General features: G+C 30.0%; 1 protein-coding gene across 7 annotated transcripts in view; it reads right to left on the bottom strand.

The window, feature by feature from the left end:
- Positions 1-23,702, bottom strand: part of LOC108003700 (polycomb group protein Pc) — a 47,887-nt gene extending 24,185 nt beyond the window's left edge. For 3 of the 7 annotated variants that reach the window (XR_009832239.1, XR_009832238.1, XM_062083227.1), the window contains exon 1: positions 7,335-8,376. Coding sequence is in view for 2 of the 7 variants with exons in the window: in XM_062083227.1 (XP_061939211.1) it covers positions 7,335-7,794 (460 nt within the window). In the remaining 5 variants the exon portion in view is untranslated. Of the gene's footprint in view, positions 1-7,018; positions 8,502-10,136; positions 10,445-16,285; positions 16,548-20,660 lie in introns of those variants that run through there. The other 4 variants (XM_028669639.2, XR_009832241.1, XR_009832240.1 and 1 more) reach the window with 4 other exon arrangements.
- Between the last annotated feature and the right edge of the window lie 80 nt (positions 23,703-23,782).

Below are 23,782 nucleotides of genomic sequence, written 5' to 3'. Positions count from 1 at the left end.
TTCACTCGAGATCGAACGAATTTTGTTAATTTTGGACGAGAAAAAATTAAAAACTGCATTTTTTAACAAACAAAAAGTTTGATAACAATTTTACGGAATAAGCCTCGATACTCTTCTGCGATTGAATAATTTCGCACAAATTCTATTAACTGTCTTCGTCCATCCATTCTTTTCAACTCGTTTTCAACGGATCAAGTGAAATCGTATCAAGAATATTGCGATCGCCGATTTCACGATTCCACGATTCAGATTTTCATTCGACTTCGCTTGTCAATTCGCTGTGTGAACCCTCTCATTGGATTACGTGTGATATCGACGTGTTGCCCGATTCCATGAGTGATCCGACTGTTAGTGTGAATCAAGCTTTATTCACGCTGCGCACGGATCAATCGTTTTACTGTTTTATGTAATTTTATATATGTGTGTGTTTGTGTGTGCGCGCGTGTGTGTAATGTATACAGCAAAATCAATGATTTGTTCATTTTTGATACTCAATGATCAGTATGCGTGATGAATTCAATAATTAAACGATTAAGCATTAGAAATCTCGATAGCGTGTTTATATATATATATTTTTTATCATATACGAGAAAAAGCCAAGTCAAAATCGGAATGGAAAAAAATATGGGGGGAGAAGAATTATATAGAGAAAAATATTTTAAAAAATCAAGGCTTGAAGATTTTTTATTTTTGATTTGATTCGATAGCTAATTTTTTTAAATGTCTTAATCTTCAAGTTAGAATTTCTTTTCACGATGACTCTTTTCACGATTCAATAAAACGATAAAAAAGTCCTGTTTATTCGGAAATTAATCCGTATCAACTATTTTAACTTTTACGATCTCGTTACTTTTAGCAAACTGGACGGATCGAACGTGTGTTTAGATCTTCCTTTCTAATCTTTCTAAACAAAATTATTTCATTGTAAAAAAATCTGCATATATCTCCCAAAAAGGCTCGAAAAAATAGAATCGAAAAATGCAATTTCAACGTGGAATATTAAAATCTTAATTAAAAAATATACATATATAAAATGTAAAAATATTTTAAGGGAAAAATGATTTCTAATTTATAATAATAATTTGCACAATGGCAGTTGCAAGAAAAATTGATAAAAGTCGAAATGTTTTACACGAAATTTACGTTATCGCAGCAATTGTTAATTTTCTAAATGAAATAATACGTTCGTAATCGTTTATTTAAGAATGAAAAAAGGGGATAGAACATCATCTTGACATCTTGAGAGATTTTGGAAACAAATTTTCTGATTCAAAAATTTTAAAATAATCTTCGACGTTAAAGAAGACTAAAATGGGGAGGGGAAGGATAGAAACGAAAAGAACGTTTTATGCAGAAAAAAAATTGTGGTTCGACAGTTTTAAGTTCGAAAAGAATAACAAAAAGAATAACAAAAATTGCCTAGGTGAGAAAATGTTAAAATTTATGTTACTGGAATACAACTGTAATTTATTTGGAATAGTAACTTTCGACGTGGAAAGATACGCAACCAGTCAGTTAAAGAAAACAAAAGTGATAAAGAGGAAAACATATCGATATATTAAAAGTTCTGACAAGATTTATATACTCTCTTTTTAAAATCAATTGAAATATAGAAATATTTGAACACGGAAGAAAAATGGTAAAAGATCTCGATGCAAAAATAAAATAAAAATTACTTTGTATAAATCCAACTCTGTATAAATTTTGTTTAAAGTATAAAGAATAGCAAAGGAAGATAAGAGACATTAAAAAATATTTATGTTTCTCTGTTCGACAAAAATGACAACAAAGTAACATTTCAAATGTACATTTTAATAATAATAATACAAAAAGGAAATTCATTTCCAAAAGTCTATTTCCCTGATACGATCATTCAAAAACCGAAATCAAAGAGAATAAAAATATTAATATTAATTTTAACATCGAAATAATATAATTGTTAATAACATCCTACAACGAGTTACAAAAAAAATCTACTTTTTCCCCAATTTGTAACTATTCGAATGACTAAAAAATAAGACTAAAAATAATATTTCAAATATACATATATACATACGTCGATAACGATGACAAAAATACTATGAATATCTCATCAAGTAAGAAACCCATCATCCTCCAATTTGTTGGAGGAAAAAAACTCAACCATTCGAATATAAAAAGAACGACAAAGATCGGATATAAAAAAGCACGAAGCTTTGAAATTGGACTATTCTTAAGACTTCGTCGAATCGGTAAATTCAACGGCACGATACACATTTCTGGCGCGCGATGTGCGTCAATGGAGGCGATGCAGGAACATTTGGGGAATCGAAGAAGAAGAAGGCTCGAGGCGCGTACGTGATCGAATTGGATATCGTCTGAACGCATAGGCGAAAAAGAGCAAGGTGGTGGTTGCTTTTATACACGATGTTTTAATGACGCACATCAAAATCGAACGATGGAGAAATGTGACTCGCCGTGCACACACATACACACACATACGTACACACATACACAGGCTTGACCTGATTCTAGGTGAGTGCATAATGGTGTAAACGTATCGTGGAAAAGTGTCGAACCGTGAGGGGGAGACGTTATGCGAACGATTTCGCGACCTATACCTCTCTCTCTCTCTTTCTCTCTCGATCGATCGATCGATCGATCGATCGATCCGAAAAGTAAGCAAACGCGTGTTTTATAGATGTTTTCGTTTCATGGTTGCCGCATTTATTACGGGCTATTCCATTTCTTTTTTTCTTTTCTTTTCTTTTTATCTTCACACATTGTTCAGATTTAAGGGGCTACTAGGGGTTATTTATCAAATTTATCTCCATGTAATTTTCGTTTGAACATCTGTTGAATTTTGTGAATTTTTTTTTTTTGGAATATTTATATCCGTTGCATTTTAATATTTCTTCTTTTTTTTAATGTCAAGATTTAAGTGAATATCATCAGCGTTCTCTTTGAAAATTTAAAATCACTGAAAGATACTTTTTCATTTTGATATATTTGTATAGAATATTAAATTTAAATTTTGTGATTATTAGATTTTTTATACGTATTATTTAAATTTGATAAATATTATATTTCTTCTGTGAAAATTTTCTATGTCAATGTAATTTATATATGAAAATGATTAAATATGTTTAATTTATGATATTTAAATTTAAATTTTCATTTTAAAATTTATTATTTTGGGATAATCCCCCCCCCCCTTTCACATTGTGAATCATGGCATCATATTTCTCTTAAATTGATTTACACATTTTTTACTTGAAAATACATAAGCTTGATTATTAGATGTTTTCGTTTTAAATTTATTATCGAAAGATGTCTCTACGAAATACTGCTCAAGTTTTATACACGTTGCTTAAATAACCAAACATTTTTCTTTTCAAGATATTAATGGTATTTATGGATCTAATAATACATAACCATTCTGTATATTTTTCATTATACTAATAACGGCTATGAAATCTCTTTCTCGAATTTTTCTTTTTATCCTTATGATGTTTCTAATCTAATGAATAACTCTTGTGTGTGTTATATAAATCTTGAAAATTTACAAAAGAAATTCAATATATTATTGCCATTTAAATTTGCTTAAGCATCTTTCACTTGTCTTTTTTATTCCGAGTAATCTTAAAAAAAAAATATATTTAATTTTGAAAAATTATTCGGATATTAAGAAAATTCTTATTATGATAAAAAAATATATAGTGTAATAAAACAAAGAAATCATTTATACAAAATATTGTATAATATTATTCTACAGACAAATGATTGTTCGAAGTAAAAAATTCTATGTATTGCGTTCGATGAATTTAAAATTCACAAAATTCGATTCACACTGTTCTCCTTTCGGATTGTTACACGTGCAAGTAATTCTTGTTAAACCCGGACAATCATCTTCGAAATTAAAAATAGAGAACGTTGAAGAAATGTTTTTCATTTCCTCGAATCGTGTTCTTTTATCATTTCTTTTTTTTTATTTTTATCATTGAAGCAGGAAGAAAATATTTATCTTAAGTGAATGGAAATTTCATTTCTCGTATTTTCCTTACAAAAAAGAAAAAAGAAAATTACAAAAAAATCTCTGGCGCAGAACATAGTTGTCTACAAGTTGCTTTAAATTTTAATAAAGAAAAGATGCATTGGAATTACGAAGGTATCGTTTCAATTTCTCAGAACGTGATGAAATAGTGAGTTCTTCGATAGTGTTCTCTTTGAGAATAGCTTTCTTAGTATTGACAGTTTAATAGTAGCATTGGCTATAACTCTATTCCACCGTCTTTCTCATTATTTTGATTTCTTCTCTATTTCGTGAGAACGATCATTAAAAATCGATCTATCATCAAAAGAAAATGCGATTGTTTTGAATAAAAGATTTACAAATAATATTGTAGTTTCATTAACTATATAATAATATTTTTTAATAATCATTTTGATTCTTTCTCGAGCGTCAGATAAATATATTAAATTTTATAGAATAATTTGTATTATAATTATGAAAATAAAATTTTTCGATTTTTCTAATTTAAAATGCAAAAGTATTTATTTAATGGATGGAAAATGATAAATAATATTTATATTTGTAATATAATAATTGAGTAATTTTCAATGCAAATATTCATTGACTTATGTCATTATAATGAACTTTTATATTTAGTGATTGTGATTATTAAGTAATTTTTGTTTATTTAAAAAATAAAATGTTTATTTAAATTATGAAAGAAAATTTATTTTTTATATAGATTACAATTACTTTTATTATTTTTGCAATTCATGGCATGAATAATAGTTAAAAGTTAAAAGTTAAGTAAGTTAAGTAAAGTAAAACTTTTTAAAAACAAATTAAAAATAAATTCCATAATATATAGAACACAATTTATTTTAACGTATAAAATGCTTATATTTTAGGAACTATGTTTCAACTTTTTATATAGGGTTGAAGAAGTTAGGAGCAAATGTCTGAATGTGCAAGGGTTATTTCAAAGTCATTTTTAATAACGATACAGTATATATTTTTGTATGAAGTGATCAAGTACAATGAACCAAGTTCAATTATCTCGTTATCTTTTTCATTTAATTCAGAATTCAGCAATTTTTCAATGAATTTAAAAACTCTATTTTTACATTGAATCCAAATCATATTGACATAAATATTACATTATATTACATTATATTTTTGAATAATTAATATCAATTATTAAGTACAAAATATCACTGGATCCTATTATGGAAAAATTTTTGAAAACATTTATAGAAATTTAATAAGGTATGATTAATTGATTATTATTTATAATTATCTGAAATTATCTTGAAATCCTTTTTAATTAAATCGTTTATTTTTTAATTTTTGAAACATGATAAATTAAAATTTGTTATAAAAAAAATTTTAATTGTATTTTTTAAACAAACAAATAATACTTATTGTATTTATTATGTATAAAATAACATATATTTGATTTTTTTAATAACATTTTATCTTATTTATTTTTTAGATTTAAAATTTAAAAGCATTAAGATTCTACCTCGATTCTTGTTCAATTATATGATGATATTCACATCGAAGGATAGTTACAATGCTTTTTCAGATAAAGCGAGATGTTCAAGAAGTGTGTTCGTTAAACTTGGCACAGATGAAATACTCGATCATGATCAATTGAATGACGTTTGTAAATGATACGTGATTTTGAAATTCAATTCACCATTCTTTTTTTTCTTTTTTTTTAGATAAAAATTTATCTGCTTATAATATATCTTTAATGATATTAAATTGAAATTTAATAATGCAATTAAACCTCTTATTTTATATTTAATGAATTATTCTGATATTATTTTTGTTTTAAAATTTGACGGTTAAAATTTACATATGTTTCAATTATTTTTAAAATAATTATTACAAAAAATATTCAAATAATTTTGATTTATGTTTTATATTTAAAATAAATATGCATAAAGCGATAAAAATATTTTATATTATATTATATATAAAGCGTAATATATATATGTATATAAAAAAAATACGAAAAATAATTTTTAACTTACGATTAGAATTAAAATTTTTAATAACTATATAGTTACAAGTACTTAAAAAAAAATAAGAGAGATATGAATCTATATATAACAAAAATAAATTACATTTAATTTAATAAATTTTTATAATGTTCTTGTGAATTCAAACAATTTTTCTCTCTTTCAAGTATCTTTGAGAAAAAAGAAATCATCAAAATTGTTTTTCATCAATATCAACAACAAATTGTCGAAATAAAACAAATATTAAATTTAGAAATTAATTCGATGCCTTTTTAAAATAAAATTATCATTTTTTCAAAAAACCACACAACTTTTATTTCTTTAAGATAAAAGATTCGCCATTGTTTTCAATAATTTTGTTCCGGAAAATCATTATAGAAAAATTTCAAATCTTCTAACTGAAAATAAAATACTACTTTTAATGTGTAATCATCGATATTTTTTTACATATTTTCTAATCAAATGAAATTGAAATGATTTGAACACATATAAAATTTAATAAAAGAATAATCCTCTAAATGATTTCTTATATCAGTAAATTATTTTTTTCTCTTTTGAGTTCATTAAGAGTTCATTTCTCAAGATTGATGTTGGTAATAATTTGCATTGATAATTGAGAACAAATCGTAGTGAGAACAAGACAATTCAGACAAATGCAATATCCAAATATTCATGGGCTTTTAGTACTTTGTGCATTGAATCCATTGTTCTTTTGTTTTATCAACAAAAAATAGAAATTCCAACAAAGAATTGCAACTAATAATATAACATAAAAATAATAATTCAAAAATGTATTCTTACTATAATTATATGTATCTCATGTTAAGAATAGCATAAGATGTTATATTAGGAACATTCTAAACAGAAAAATTAAATTGATCTAAAAGCAATTTATATAAATTTATATGAATTTTTCATTTAACCGATAATAGAATGTTTGTAATACAAAAAACTTGAAGCTAATAAAGAAACTAATCAGAACTTACTGAAAAAAACTTACCTTTAGTAGTAATATATATATGTGTGAATGAGTACAGATTTTTCTCGACGAAAAAGAAAAATAGATTTTAATAGTTTGTTAATGGAACAATCATATTCAAAATCATATCCATAGTTCCAACTACGTTTCTTTATAAAAATACTATAGATTCTCATACCTTTACTCTACCACATTCTCCACATCTTACGAAATATTTAAATCAAAATTATAACCTTTAACCTAAAAAATGAATTAAGTCCTACCGAATTAAGTTCTAGACCTAACGCCTAATCAAAAGAACAAATTTCTGAATTTTATATGCTATTTCTCACTGTACCACTTTCGATCTTGGATCGAATCCGGTTATAATTCCACCGATATCTCAGTTTGGATAGATCACTCGAACCCCACTCCAACTGTACAAATAAGCCACAAAGACAAATACACCCATCCTCCAAAGCAACGGCCGTAACCAACCGCAATTGTAAAACTACACGTGACGAATGCGCGAATAGGAAACGTTGCTTGATCGAAAATAGAACATGGACACGAACGAAGCTGTTTCCACTCGTGAGTGAAACATTGACCAATCCGGCATCGATGCACTCGTGACTCGTTTCGAACTTTTTTGTCTCTCTCGTTCGATAGGTATAGTAAATAGCGAAATGAGATGCGGTTTCTTCACGGGAATCCGACGACTGACTGGAGAATTCGCAGACGTGCGCCTTTAATTTAGAGCCACGGAGCGCCCTCGAGTTTTCACACTGCATACGCCTCGCTCCTGTCCATGTGTACATCGTCTGCGTGTATCCCGTACACAAATCCCTAGCCAAAAGTGGCTTTTCGCGTTGGATACCGTTGCTCGAGTGCTATCGACTGAATACACAATCCCACCGTGTTAATTGGCCAAAAAGGTCGCAACTTCACCGTTTTCAAAAAGTAGGATGTTTAAATTAGTCGATCTAACCTCTCGCGCGTGTTCTTCGAGAATGGATCGTGCATTGAAGATGGAGATCCTTTTCTTGGTATCCTCGTGTGCGTGACTTTTGACGAACAGCAGACAGCGATGTTCAATATGTTTGAGAGCTTTGCGAGACGTCGCAGTATTTTTATCAATTTTGGAAATTTTAATTAAAAAACAGAAGTTGATTTTCTAAAGCAATAATTTTTCTAAGGTAATTATTTTAATTATTGGAAATTTTTCTAATTTATGATAATATGAATTTTGATTTTAATAGATAATGTTTTTAATAGATAATGAAGATAATTTTAATTTATTTAATACAATTACAATTATTCTTTTTTTCATCTAATTGTAAATTGTATGACTTTATATTGTGTAAAATTTGGAAAATAAAAGTTTGAAATTTATAGTATTATGATATATTACATTTTTCTTTAGTGAATTATTTTTGATTATCAATCAAAAATATTTAATATAATTTTATCGCTTGAAGATGATTCCTAAGTATACATCTGCAAGAAAGGAGATCGAGTATGTAACGAATAATTGATGCATTTTTTGGAACAGTATTGTTGCGAATAGTTATGACAGTCAAAATATGAAAGATTGTATCTACGTATAATGTAATGTTCCATAACCTATTAGCTATATACATTTCTAAAAAGAAGATCGCGGGGTTACCGACCAAACAGGAAGATCTGTCATCAATCGTACTATTGTCCATAACCTCTAAAAACAAAGACGAAAACTAAATTTGTTAAATATTGTAAATTTTATAAACAAATTATTCTGAAATAAAATCTAGACGAGTGATTACATTTCTACGAAAATTTCAATATAATCAGATAGCAAATAAATAGAATTATACTCATTAGGAAAGATATTGGTACAGTAAAACATTAACACGGTATGATTGCAACTAGAGGTCATCTCTCTAGAGGTTGCTTGTATATTTTATCGTTAATTCAAAGAAGCTTCTCTGGAGACGTGCCCTAAATTTACTAGATTCTAAACTTCCTTAAGATATTATAAGATCGAGATCGAAATTCTTTTACATTGTATAGATATTGTACAGATATTCTGTTTATATTGTTTTCTTCGTATAAAATAAAATCATTAACACATAATTTTTTATAAAATACTAAAAATATTATTTAATTTCAAATAATTTTATATTCGAAAAAATAGTTATCGAATATTTTCTTTTTATAGAAAATAATAATATTATCGATTAAAATGTGCTTCGTTATTTTATACACGCTTCAGTAAAAATTTACGATTATATTGTGGATTTCATAATTATCTAAGCATATTAAGGTTACACGATTTCAATCAACATTTAACAGTATCGATTCTGAGATTTATAATGATTTCGGTTTTAAATTCTATGTTTTATCTCATAATAAATATTTTAACTATTGTTGAATAATATTGTGTATATTTAAGTAAATGTATATATATAAATTATATCTATAATCATCTTATTATAATCATCAATTATATCTTATATATATATAATTTAATCATAAAATTACCTACTTGAAAATTATCTATTTGAAAATCTTTAATTATCTTCTTTATTATCTTCTTTATTCTAATTCTTTATTTATTTTTAAAATATAATATGCAATAAAAAAATTGATATTGCAGAATCTTATAAGTAAATTATATATAACTAAAATCTTATAAGTAAATTACTTTTAAATTTAATTTTACTATAAATTTATAATATTATTTTTAAACATTTCAAAATATTCAAATACTTACAAACAACAGTGTATATTATATAAAGTTAGACACATACAGAGAATCAATTCTAGAGATCAAAATAAATATAAAAGTTGATATACAAAGATATAAAGTTAAGATATTTATTTATTAAGCAATTAAAAATTGTATTTAATATTACAAATAATTAATATTTAATATTTTTGAATACCAATTTTTATTTTTTGATCTCTTCTGATCTTTTAAATATAACACCTTTATATATCCCCTTTCCAATTGAATCAACAATATCTTTTCCAATATTTTCAAATTTCAAAATTGGACCAATAATTATTCTTTCAATACAACGAAATCCTATCTCAATTTTATCGCAAATAAAAGTTTCGTCCATTTTATAGAAATTGATGAACAATTTTTTCAATCAAAATTTTTTTTTAAATTACTCACCCATGTCGTCGATGATTGGCGCCATCCTGAGGGTAACCCCGACCAAAAGCAAAGACATGGTGAGAAGGAGGCAAGCTGTGGCCACGATCGTCCAACGCGCCCGTGGTGGAAGTTCTTCAGGATCGACGAGCTCTTCTTGAGGACCGGTATTGTTAATCTTGCATCGTTTCCGCTTCCTCTTTCTGCGTGGCCGGTGATACTTCTCCCGAGGTGCCTCGATCTTCTCAGTACCGCTCAAGATCTCCTCTTCTTCCAGCTCATCCGTTACGTTCAACGCCACGTAATCGTCGTCGTCGTAGTGGATCTTTCTGCAAGATATGGAATTTTTTGCTTTCTCGTTATTTTTGTTAAACGTTTGGTTGTAATTTTGAAATGAATTTTGAAACTAGCAATGAACGATGTCGCGATAGAATTATATTTTAAAGTGTAATTGAAAAAGTACAATAGAAAAAACTTTGTTAATGAATTTGTATGATACAAACGAAGCAATAATATAATAGTATAGTAATTTTTTGATAAGCGCAGCATATTAAGTGATGTATATCATTTTTCGTTTATCATGAAGTAAGGTTATGTTTTATGAAAAGACTTTTTGTAAGAGATACAATAGTTGATTATTTATTTTACAGTATAATAGTAAATTTAAAATTGCTTTCAGTTATATGATTGCTTAAAAAAAAGTAAAAATATTAAATTTTCTTTTCCTTTTTTATTCAACAGATAGAAAAAATGTCTTATTTCTTAAGCTTTTTGACAAATTGATACACAAGATACAAAAAAAAAATCATACTAAATTATGCAACATTATTTTTAAAAAAATAAATATCTTAGATTTATAATTGTATAAATGAAAATACAGTTAGAATTTATTTACAAAAATTGATTATCTTTAATTTGGTAGTGTTATAATTTTTCATATGAAAAATTAAATACAATACTTAATTTGAAATAAAAAATATTGAATTAAAATAATTTTAATCAACGCTATATAATGTAATGATAAAAAAATGAAAAATTTCGAGATTTGTGATCCACAGATTGAGAATCGCTGTCCTAGTCTATCCAACTCGAAGATTAAAGGAAAGCAAAGGAAAAGCAAAGCAATTTCCCTTGGATAACTTTCGCTCATGTAATCGTGAAAAGATACAACTTGTGGTCGTGTTCTCCATTATCCAGTGCAATATCTTACGATATTGAATACTATATTGTAGTAGAGATATAAATCTGCAAGGAGATCCGTAAATTATAGACAATTGCAGAAGTATTAGATTAATTTGGTTCAAGAAGTAAATATAAAAAGTTCATCTTTTCTAAAATCGAGAATAATTATAAAAAATGACGAACAAAAATATACATTTATCCAATCGATTTTTTTTAAGCTTTCATAATAATACGAATATATGCAAATATTTTACTTTTATTCTTAATTTTCTCGAATTAAAAAAAAAATTTAACACTTTTGCTTCGAGAGTTTGATCAAAATTAATCTTTCAACTCAATTATTTTATTCTCTTCTCTATTTAATTTTTATATAATCGTACATAATCATCTGTTTTCAGGATCGGGAGACATTCTGTGTAAAGTTTCCAAAACTACAAAATTGAAATTAATATTTAATAGTTTCCAAGATCTACGCCGAAAATACTTGAATACAAGAGTGAAACTTTATAACATTGACGAAGTTTCGTTCAACCGTTAAATATTTCAATACACTTTTGCAATCTATGTCTTGGAAGAACCCACTATTAGAGCAAAGTAAAATACTGCATTATACTTTGCAAACTAAATCGATACTTGTAGTTGCTCGACTAATAAATTAGAAGTTGTGAAATCGACATTTGATGTGTCAGAATTTTAAACATTATCGAAAACAGTTAATTTTATTTGAAGAAAAATTACATTTATAATAATTATATTGAAATGATAAATTTTATAAAATTTCTCTAAAATTTAAATTCTAGTTAATCAAAATTTTAAGTAGGAATTTTTATTTTGAATAAAATTATTGTGCTATTATTGTCGAAAGCAATCTTATTGAAATTCTAACGTGTAATTATCAAATTAATATAAATAATAATTTCAATCAAAACTTTAATTCTGTTGATACGCGTTTATTTAAATAGTTCAACGAAATTTAACATACAATTTAACATACACGATATTTAAAATTTTAATACGAAATCCCGATTTTAATCAAGTGACAAATCGATTTCCTCGAGAAAGACTATTTATATCGTATTCTTCAAAGCATTTTTTTTTCATGAAATATTTATTAAATTTCGCAAGGAAAATATTCAATGTGTCTCTGGGATAGGAACTATATTGTATATTTTTACATTTATTACGTTTTATTTTTTAATTAAAATATCCTTTATACAACAATAGATTTGAGACATTTTAAAATTTTATTTTATTCAACTGAAATGAAAGATGAAAAATGTAATATATATCGATTTATATGTTTCATTGAATTAATAAGTAAAATACGATGTAAAAAGACAAATATTTCAAATCAAAAGTGTATTAAAAAAAAAATTTATATATAATGAGATACAAAAAGAAAAAAGTTTTTTTCTAAATAAAATTATATATTAATCCTCGAAAATTTTTCTGAATTACAAAATTTGTTACAAAATAATGGAATCTTTTAAAACTACTATATTAAAATAAAATTGAATTTTACATTATAAAATACTTGATTGAAACCTCGATATATCTAATTATAATAAATTTTCCATTTAAATATAGAAATATATTGCAACTGTTATAAAGAACAAAATATTTTGCAAATTCTATTATTCTAATTCGACAATTGGACAATTTTGAAAAATAAAAAAAAGTTTGCAATTTGTACAAAATTAATAAACTACAACCTGTAAATGATCAAGAAATATAATTATTGTTATATTAATTTTATCATTGAAATTCTCATTCAATAGTTGTACAAATCTTTTAATTCATCTCACATTTTGCACTTATAATATTGTTTTAAATAAATTTGGGACACATCGATAAAATGCTGTATATAAGTTAATCGAATATCAATTTTTTACCGACATCGCTGATATCAATTTCTGATGAATTAATTCACTTAATGGCAACGTATTTTGTTCGTTAAGAAATCAGGAAATTAATGAACGCGTTATATTTACCGCGGCATCGTTCCTAATCCTTTAGCGGGTTAATCCATAATTAAAGACGTTTCAACTTTCGTACAAGTGGCTCGATCCAGAAATGTGTCGGACAAAGCCGCCTGATAAAACATCTGACGTATTCGTAATATAGGTCATGCCATATTTTTCAAGTATTACTTTTTAAACTGAGATTAAATGAAGAAAAGCGTATATATATATATATATATACACACGTCCTGTGTATAATCACGTTGCACGTGTACATATTTCAATACGTCTTATAAACTTGAACAAGAGAAACCGATATCTATCTTATAGGTTATCTTATAGACCGATAAAATAAAAATGTAAAAAAAAGAAAAAAAAGGTTAACTCGTAAAATTTAAAAGAAAAAGAACCTGAAGAATAATACACATTTATTTAATCTTCGCGAATTGAATGAAATTACTAGTGATTTTTATAATAAATAAAATTTAAATATATATATATATAGCGTGAAAAAATTTGCGATTATATAACGAAAATAAAGATTAATGAGGGGGGTAGAAATGAAATTGGAAGGAAAATCAAGGAATCTTGGAAGAGAATAAGATCGTAATTGGAAGAATCATGATAAAAATATGGATAGAGGTGCTTCAGCGTGCGGCAGTTTCTAAAGGAGGGGAGTGGGGGAACCACATCATTACGTCGAACAAAAGAAGGGCTATTGTCGATCTTATGCCGACTGTATACGCTGTACAAACATATTATATATTGCTTTGGCTCGTAGAAACGTGTTGTTTCTGTTGTCTTTTAAATCTGGTGGAGCTGTAAGTGGTATGGTCCAATGATAAGTTAGATTTTGGTATAAATACTACCATAACGTATGGTGATAATGTAGAGAGAAATTAAAAATAATTTCTAATGTTTCTTTCAGTTTCGTTTAATTGGAGAATAATTAAAAATTAAACGATTTTTAAATATTGTATAAAATAACACACAGCTATTAGTATTAATATTAATTATAAAATGAAAATCATTTTTCTCAGAATGATCTCGTGTTAATCGATGTTCTATTGCATAAGAAAACGTTCGAGGCTTCAAAAGTATGAAGAAAATTTGTTGAAAAAAAATCCGTATGAACATAATTTCAAAAATGAAACTCGATACAAAACAATTTTAATCAATAAGTAAAAAAATCATACTTTTACATTAATTTTTCACTGCATAAAATGTATGAATTTCAAATTTTACAGTTTTTTTTATCTTCCATTTCCAATAAAACATATCCTCGTCTTAATATAAAATTAATCAAAATTAAAATTATAATTATGTGAAAATTAAATTAAAAGCAATGTGAAATTTATCTTCGTACGTACAGAAATCGTGCACTGCTGCACTCCTGAGTAACGTTTAAAATGAAAAAGAAAAAAAGAAAGAAAGAAAGAAAGGAAAAACTCGATCGTCGAAGCGGATTGATGAAAAAGTAAATGCCTCCTGGCAAAATAACGTCTCTCCTCTTGATCTTTTCCACGTAACAACCGTCACCGACAATCTGAGTTTCATTACACGGTCGAATACGCTTTGTTCGCCTGGCGATCCTATGAAATGGTATTGGATGGAACATCTAACGAAGAGACCAACGATGTGCAACTACGCACCGACGATGACCCAGTTCTGCAGTATATTGCATTTAAATCGAGTTCCTCCCCTCTCTCTCTTTCTCTCTTTCTCTCTTCTCTTTTCTTTGCAAACACGCCTACGAATGTCTCCTCGTCTCATCCTTTGAAATTGCAATGTTGCAAAGGGGTATTTGTACCAGACGGAAATAAACAAGGTACAGTGTGAAAGTTGAAGCGATATTTCCAGGGTTTTTAATGTTTAAGCTCGAAGAAAAATGTTTGATTATTTTTGTAAAACGTTTTGGATTACGATTTTTATTATTTCTTTGTTTATTCTGTTCGTGAAATTTTTAATCAAATTTTAATTATCAATTTTCGTTTCTTGTCGCCATTTCCTTAGAGGCTGAAATTTTTAATCTTTCAAATTTTTACTTTCAATTCAAAGTTAGTTCAATAAATTATTCTGCTACATATTTGTGAGTTTCAATAACTTTATCTATCCCTAAAATTTTGTGACAGTAAAATTGCGAATTCAAAATTACAAAAATTATTTCACTAAATACTTCGAAATAGTTTTAATTCTAAACTACAGATTTCACCACTGCCTATTTCTCTTTATTTTCTCTCTAAATTACAACAATTGAAATGTTGAAATTGCAATTTAATGATAATTTCATAGTCAAACTTTTCAATTCGAAATCGTGAAAATTTTATTATTTCAAGTATTAAAAATTTTTTTTTAATTTTAATCTTAAACGATCATCGATATAATAATTGCATTGTAGAAACGTGACATTTTTTCTTTCTTATTACCAGATGCATTTCTGATGAATTTAATTATCAGAAGATGATGAATTGATCGATTCGAAAAAAAAAATGATTAAATGTATCGAATAACGTATTAACATTTTCAATCGTGACGATGAAACATTTAACAAATACATCATCACGATATAATTAAATATTTACATCAATAATCAAATTCATTTGTTTCAGAGATACAAAGTGATTGTTATCAGGGAATAAAAACAATTACATGCTACAATATATAAATACAATAATTTAGAAAATTAGATCCATCCATAAGGATCGACGAGAAAATTAAGAAAAATAATTAAATGGTAGAAAACAAACATCAAATATTATTAAAAAGATAAACCACTTTGTACTCTTTCATAGAAGAAAGAATAGAATCAATTGATTTAAAATTTATGATTTTTGTTCCAAATCTTCGCATAAATCGACATAACCTAACTAACCTAATGACGTTAAAATATCGTTGCACAGGTTTAAAATTCTTAAGTTTCATCGTATTTTATTATCGTAAAAGATGATACGATAAAACTTTCTTGATGATACGAATGATCTAACACGTGACATTCTAAATAACACGAAATACTACGAGTAGACTTACAATTGAGCAGTACTTTGGGGAAAATATGAGGCACTTCGGTGCAACTGTGGATATTCACAGGAATCGCTGAGAGTTTCTCGAGTCCTTTCAAAGTTTATCAATGCGAGATCTTGATCACCATCCATCCCAAAAAGCTCTAAACGTGAATCAAGACCGGCCGGGACGTCTTGGATTACACCGTGAAGGATGTGCGGGCTTTTCGAGTGTTTGCGCTTTTTTTTTGGACGTCGTGGACTTTCTGACGCTCTCCGCCGTGTTTTACCTGCAACAATGCGACATTTATTTCCATTTATCACACGAATACGAACAATGCGTGTCGACGTTGAAAGTCAATCGAATGTAGTCGATGGTATTCCTTGAAAAACACTCCAGAATAATGGTTTAAATTTCCAGTTGACAGATCCGAACACCGAATCAACACTGAATTATGAAAGTAAATATTGATCGAGAAAGAGGAATCTTTGAACTGTGCAAGCGATTTTCAAAGAATTTGTATACCGACTGGTCTCTGAAACCCTTGTGAAAATATTCAAGCATATTAATTTTTCTTATTCAATAGAATCTCGATTATTGGAATTTCTATTAATGGAACAATCAATTATCATGTTTCGAAGGTTTTTTTAGCTTTTTAATAGAAAAACAGAGTTACTTATTCGAATAACTGTGACATTTCTGCTTCCAACGATGGAATTTTTTATCGAAATTTTATTTCAATATAATCATTTGCAATTAATAATTCACGAGATATAAAAATTGATAAAATATTTTAATGTCAATCACAAACGAAGTATAGCAATTACGAGTGATGTTTATTTAATATAATTTACGATTTGCATCAATCACATTATGGATGTCTTTCATCGATAACACAAATTTTTTTATTTGAAAAAAGATTTACATTAATCAGGATAATTGTACGTGAAAATGTTGGAAAATATATTTATAAAGTAGAAATTATGTATTTTAGGATAAATTTTATGAATGTTACAATGTTATCATTGTATTTATCGATTTACGCTTTGTGCAAACTATTCTTTGACGTAAGCTAACCCTACGTCAAAATATAAATTACATCGGCGCACTTTACATAGAGTAAAATTTATTTTTACAATAAGTTAAACTTAGACACAGAGGCATTAAAAATGAATATAATGTGTATTTAGTGTATTTTTGAAATTTGATGATATTCGAGATGTTGAAATTTCAAATAACATATCATGCTTTTATTACATAATTCATAAGTAATGGCTGTTGTATAAAAGATATTTATCATGTATAATCGTTACAGCATAGTTTTAGAATAATTTTTCTATGAATTGATTACTCAATTTTCTATAACTTTTCATTTAATGATATAATGAATTTTATAAACTACTGTAAAAAAAATTAATATTAGATTTGATCTATTTTGAATATATAGAATATAATTTAACAGTCAAATTACCAATCAATAATATGTATTTCCATATATATTACACACGAATTATTAGGATTGAAATCTAGTATCATGAAAATTATTATACATAAATTATATATAATTACACTTTTGTTTAACGATACTATTATTAATTTTGTCAAAAGTGCGTCAAATTTTAGAAATTGTGAAGATATCTGAGATCAATTAATTCGAATAACTCTTGTGAATTTGAAAGTAATTATTTATTTATTTATAATTATTTCTATATCACGACAAAAATTTTTTTCTTTAAAACACCCTGCATTGAAAATTTCTATTTCGATTGTGTGTGCTTTTGTGCATATGTTTGAACTGTACACTTTTTTCCCAAGTATATAACATCATAAAATAAATTCACAATTACTATGTCTCATCACGTTGCGCATTTACGAATAAACAATGGCGTGCTTAATCGTGCACTCTCTGTATGCAACATGAATAGAACATTGATTAATGATCCATCGTATCTACAATTGACAAAATGAATATTTAATTCTATTGCTGGTAAAGTTTCATTAAACGCAATTTCCAATTACGATAATAACGCATGAACTGTTTCAAACTGTTTGCAAAATGTATATAACAAAACATCAAGTTTTTTCCCTGATCTTACTTCGCCCAAAATGAATTCATTTTCGATACATTCTCATCACGAGAGAAAGAGAGAGAGAGACTAGTAATCGGTCGATAATAATTTCACGAAGATCTAATGGAAAGCATGAATATTTGAATTTCTGTTGGAAAATGATTTTCATCAGATGCCCTTAATAACCTTTTTCGTTTGTGGCTGTACGTGGGTCGATCGTGAGTCATTAGTCCTCTCTCTCTCATCCATTTTTCATTTTCGCTCGTTTTCATCCCACAAAATCTCGTAAAGAAATTGTATCCCTGTCGAGTGATTGTCATCCATCTTGATAGCATCCATTTACCAAATCGTTTTTGTTCATTCTTTTTTTTTTATGGGAATAAAAATAAAAAAAATCGTATTAGATTGTTTTAAAAGTCATGCAAAGATTTGTTTTTAAAATCTACATGATTTTACAGTGATCGATTTTTTTTTCTAGAAAATTATCAAGTCATTGGATTATTAAAATAACAATGGAACCAACTTGTTAATTTTTTAATATTATTAATTAATAAATTTTTGTAAACAATTTGATAAATAGAAAAAATCGAATTTGTGATTAATACATAATTGATGATTTGATAAATTATTTTATATTTTCAATTATTTAACTTTAAATATAAATACTCGTGCGCGAATAATCGGTCATCGAATGATCGAAATTCGGATAATTAGTTACGTGAAAATACTTTAATTAATAGAATAATATTAATAATATCATATATTTGAGTATAAATAAAATTTAAACAAATTATCATTGTCAAATTTGATGATTTTATGTAAAAAAATATAAATATAATTCTTGGATCGTCATCAGTCAATTCTAATATTTACTTATACTACTTACTTACACTTATACTACTGAACGGACTTTTCACTTTGATTCTTTTTTACTTTTGAATCGTCCTTTGATACTTTTGAGTATCTTCTCAAAGAGAATCTAATTTTTTTCCAATACAATAATGATTCAAGTGTCATTAAATTGACAGTAAATGAAAACCAATAAATTTCAAAAGGTAATACATTCTTAATACGAAATTAATACGAGATCGAAAAAAAAAAAAGTGTCATCACTTCAATTTCGAATAATTTCTATCTGCTCCACATATTGATTCGCCCATCGATGCAGTCCACCGAGAGAACTAAATCCAATTAAATGATTTAATATTCGATAATCGCGGGGTTAATTAATGCAAATTTTCTTGCATGCATCCATTATATTCCCTGCTCTCTGTTCTATTTCCTGTATTATTTCGTTCGTTGCATTTTCTTCATTTAAGTGTAGACACAAAACGTTGCAAAATCGATGCAACTTTTGACAAGAATTATGCTTATTGTTTGATGCTGAGCGTTTCAGAATTGTGGGACAATTCGGGGAGAAAATTCAAGAATTGTGAAAGATTTTCTTGAAGAAAAATCTTTAAGAGGCAATTTAACCTTCAAACAAACACTCCCTTTTATGGGTATTGCGTTGTTTCAAAGGGATAAAGAGAATTCAGACAAAACACAAGTCAAACACTATCATCAGACCATTAAAGTTTGCTGTGGAAACTTTCTGTTTTAAAGAGCACCTTGGATATTGTTGCAACCTTCTCAAAGTGATCCCCTTTAACATTAATTTGTCAAAGATGCGTAGAATAACTCATACAGGTATTGGCAAACGTATAATAATTGATCTTTTGTATGAAAATATAATATAACGCATAAATTATATTTCCCTTTTTAATATGATCATATTTTGTATAAGAAAATCATTGTAATATAACATATTACATACAATATTTAAAGTTTAATCTTAATATGCTTCAAAAAATTAATCTTTCAAATAAGATTTTATTATTGAAAGAAAAATCTTTGAACTTTAATTAAACTTATTACACAATAAAATAAAAATTTTAGATTAAAACAATTATTAAATTAATTTCCTTCAACTTTTAAGTAAAATTAGAAAGTTTTTTTAAGAATCAGATTTAATTTACCTTCTCTAATAAAAAATGAAAATGACAAAAATTTTTAAATATTTTTAAACACTACATGTGACATTTTAATAAAATCTCAGTTGTAAAACAAATATAAAATACTTAAGAAAATTAAATATAAAACAAGTATAATTTCTTTATGTTACACACAACTTCGTATATAAGACAAAAAACCAAAAAGAAATCTATTCCTCTAATACATGATAATAATAAATCACTACATTTTCTTTTTCAAAAGAATTCAAACGTTCTGAATTCAACTTCTCTAAGAAGTAAGAAAAGGTACAATCAAGTCTTGATCTTGATCCAACTCACCATGATGCCCATTGTGCCGATGATCGGTGGCGTCGTCGATGAAGTCGTTGCACGGCGCCGAGTCGTGCCTCCTACGATGATGATGGTGGTGGTGGTGGTGGTGGTGATGATGATGATGACTCTTCCTTCGATGTTGGTGATTAAGGGAGGAGGAGGCGGTCGATGTTGAGGTGAGTCTGAGCCGGCGAGGGCTGGCCGGCGCGCTACCAGAACGCTTGCCCAAGGCCGAGGATGCCTTGATCGCCTCCACCTTGGTCTCCACCAGGGCGGCGAGGACGGCCTCGAGGCGTGCCACCTCCATACCACTGCCACCATCGTCCGTGGACACTGCCTTGTCAGCGACATCGGAGGTGGACGGAGTCACCGTCATCATCTCTTCGCCTATCCGGGCCACATTACGTTCACCGGCCTCGATCGCGACCACTTTGTAATAGGAACCGTCGCGGGACTTCTCCAAGGCCCGCTGACCGAACGGTCACAAAACCGACGCACCAGAATCCTCCCCCTTCTTCTTCTTCTTCTTTCCTCTTTCTTCCACGGCACTATCCACTGAAAGATCTCGAATGAATCGGGACAACATGTAGCCGACTATCTTCTCTCTTCTTTCATCTTGTGGAGAATCCGTTCGAGGTCTCTAATCAAGAAGAATGGACTTCTCAGGTTTACCGATTGCTTCACGACCGAGGATTTCGAAAGGAACGATTGTCATTGTTATCCGCTTTCGATAAGCTTCTCGACAAATTTTTCTCAACGATTTTTGCTAATTCGATGATGATCGATGCTGGTTGAACAGGAGGATCGTTCTCTGCCTCGATTCGGATGGGGTTCAATGGGAGAAGTTAATTAGACCATCGATGAAGTAAATACGAAAAGATTCTTCTGTCTTTGTTTCGGATTAGATTTGCCTTGTCAGAGAACAACGACAAGGGTTTCGTGCGAATTAATTTATTTTTCAGAATTCGAATTATCCATATACCCGTCTCTTTCCTTTTCTCGATTTACCGCAATTTGAGGAGCAACTCGATGTAACGCCTCGAACTTGATCCCCCGTTTAAGCACGAATAAAGAACGTGCTCGACGGCCCCTGAATAAGAGCTTTCCGCCGCGACCGCCTCAAAGAACTTTCCACCTTAACCGATCAACGATCCACCGCACTATCTGACGACAGTTATCAAAAAGAGAACGTACGACGAATCGGCGAGTTCATGCTTGGTTACACACCAATATTTAAGTGGATTTCGATCTGTCTCCATCGTAACTCGACACTTTTCCACTCTTACGTCATTGAGTTCTTCTCTTTTTGTCACAAGACCCATTCAGCCCGTTCGCCCGTCGCTTCCAACCGATTGGCCAGAATTAGTCACACTCCAGACACATCTGGTCGATCGATCGTTCGATATTTCGGTCCACTCAAACGAGATCGGAATTAGTACCGTTGCAATCGGTTTCCCGAGTGTTTCGTGTGTTTGCTAGAGATTTGTCGAGCGGCTCGAGGCTTCGAGAGGAGATCGAACTACGAAGTGTTGACCGTGGTGACGCTCTCACGAAATGATGAAAGAAAGGAACCGGCAGAAGTGGCGGGGTAACTCGTTCTCGCGTGGCCAACTTCCCTCGACCCTTCCTGCCTTCTCGCGTACCTAATGACCTCGTTCCTTTGTGGAGCTTGAAACGTAGCTTGGTCGAAACACGTAGCCATGTTAGGCAGCGTTCGTTGTGGAACACCAACGGTCGTGTGTTCGTGTCAAGTGTGTTGTCGAAACTGAGAGAGAGAGAGAGAGGAGGAGGAAGAGAGAGAGAAAGAAGGAAGTCAGAAGAAGCTACCTACTCTAAATTATCACCGAGCATCCACGACGAAGATTCGACAATTCATTCGTGTTATTCTCATCCCTCGAACCTCGTTCACTTGATCGATCACGAGGATAGAGAAATTTGATCAAAGTCGACGCATTTCTTAATTTCTCTTTTTAGGGTCGACGATTGTTGAAGCATCACTTTCCATATATATATACATCTACCAAGTTCGTTAATACGCGTTCTTCAAAACTTTTTTCAACGTTCGATTCTCAGACGCGTAAAATTTGAAAAGTAATCTCTTCGTCAGCTGAGTTGGATCGACTCGATCCTATGCATTCTCGTCGGGTGATTGATCGCCTCTGTCGGGAACGCGTAATCCCATTTCGCTGCCAAATTTTCCCACTAGAATTCTTTATCGCGTGACGATCGACACGGAGAAACTGGCGAGCTCGTTGCTCGTTAACAGTGTCCTTAACAAGTCCCCAGTGGCGATAAACGAAAGAGGAGGGACGTTGATGGGCAATCGAAACGAGCAACCCGTTGCCTGCGAGGCTCGAGCGCGAGAGTGCTCCTCGTTTGACCTATTAAACTCGGTAAACATTGATGCGGCTCTCGTACGAAACGAAATCCCGAATTTACACCGTGTCCATTAATCACGTTTCGAGCATCGAAACACGCGGGGCATCATCCATCTTCGTTCGCGTCCGTTCCAAAGCTCCGCCAACGGACAGAAAACGAGAAACGTGTCGTCGAGGCACGGCCGAGTCGAGGAGCTGCGAATACGCAGCGGCAGCCGAGGTACGCACGGGTTGCGTCGTTCAGGGGCACTCGTGGGATACCAGCGCGGTGATTCCCGGCGGATCCATAGCTGGGGGAGCAACGGTGGCGTGACGAACGTACTCGTCGGTGCGGTTGCTCGTGCACAGGCGGCAGCTATGAGACTCCTTTCTTTCTTTTCCTTCTTCGCGGGTATCGCGACGGACACGTCACCTCGAGCACGTTGCCACTACGTTGGCTGGCACGTAATTCGGTAGTACGATGCGTGTCGGCGCGGTGGCGCGGTCTACGCACATCCCAGCAGGGAACTGCGTGCGCGAGTAGTAGCGATCGCTCGAATACTGGGAAGCGTGGTGGAGCAGACAGGGTTGGTAGGCAGGTGGCCGGTCTGGCAGGGATGCGTTCAGCCTTACCCCTTCCTAATGCCACTTCCACCACCAGATGCCACCCTCCTTTCGCCTCGGACGCCCCCTCCGGCGACCTCCCTTTCTGCCCATAGTGCGGTCACCTTTGCCTGTAGTCGCGGGATATCGCGATTTTTCTTTTCTTTT

Source organism: Apis cerana, linkage group LG12, assembly GCF_029169275.1.
Source record: "Apis cerana isolate GH-2021 linkage group LG12, AcerK_1.0, whole genome shotgun sequence".
NCBI classification, from domain to species: domain Eukaryota; kingdom Metazoa; phylum Arthropoda; class Insecta; order Hymenoptera; family Apidae; genus Apis; species Apis cerana.
This window is presented reverse-complemented; position numbering and strand designations above follow the sequence as displayed.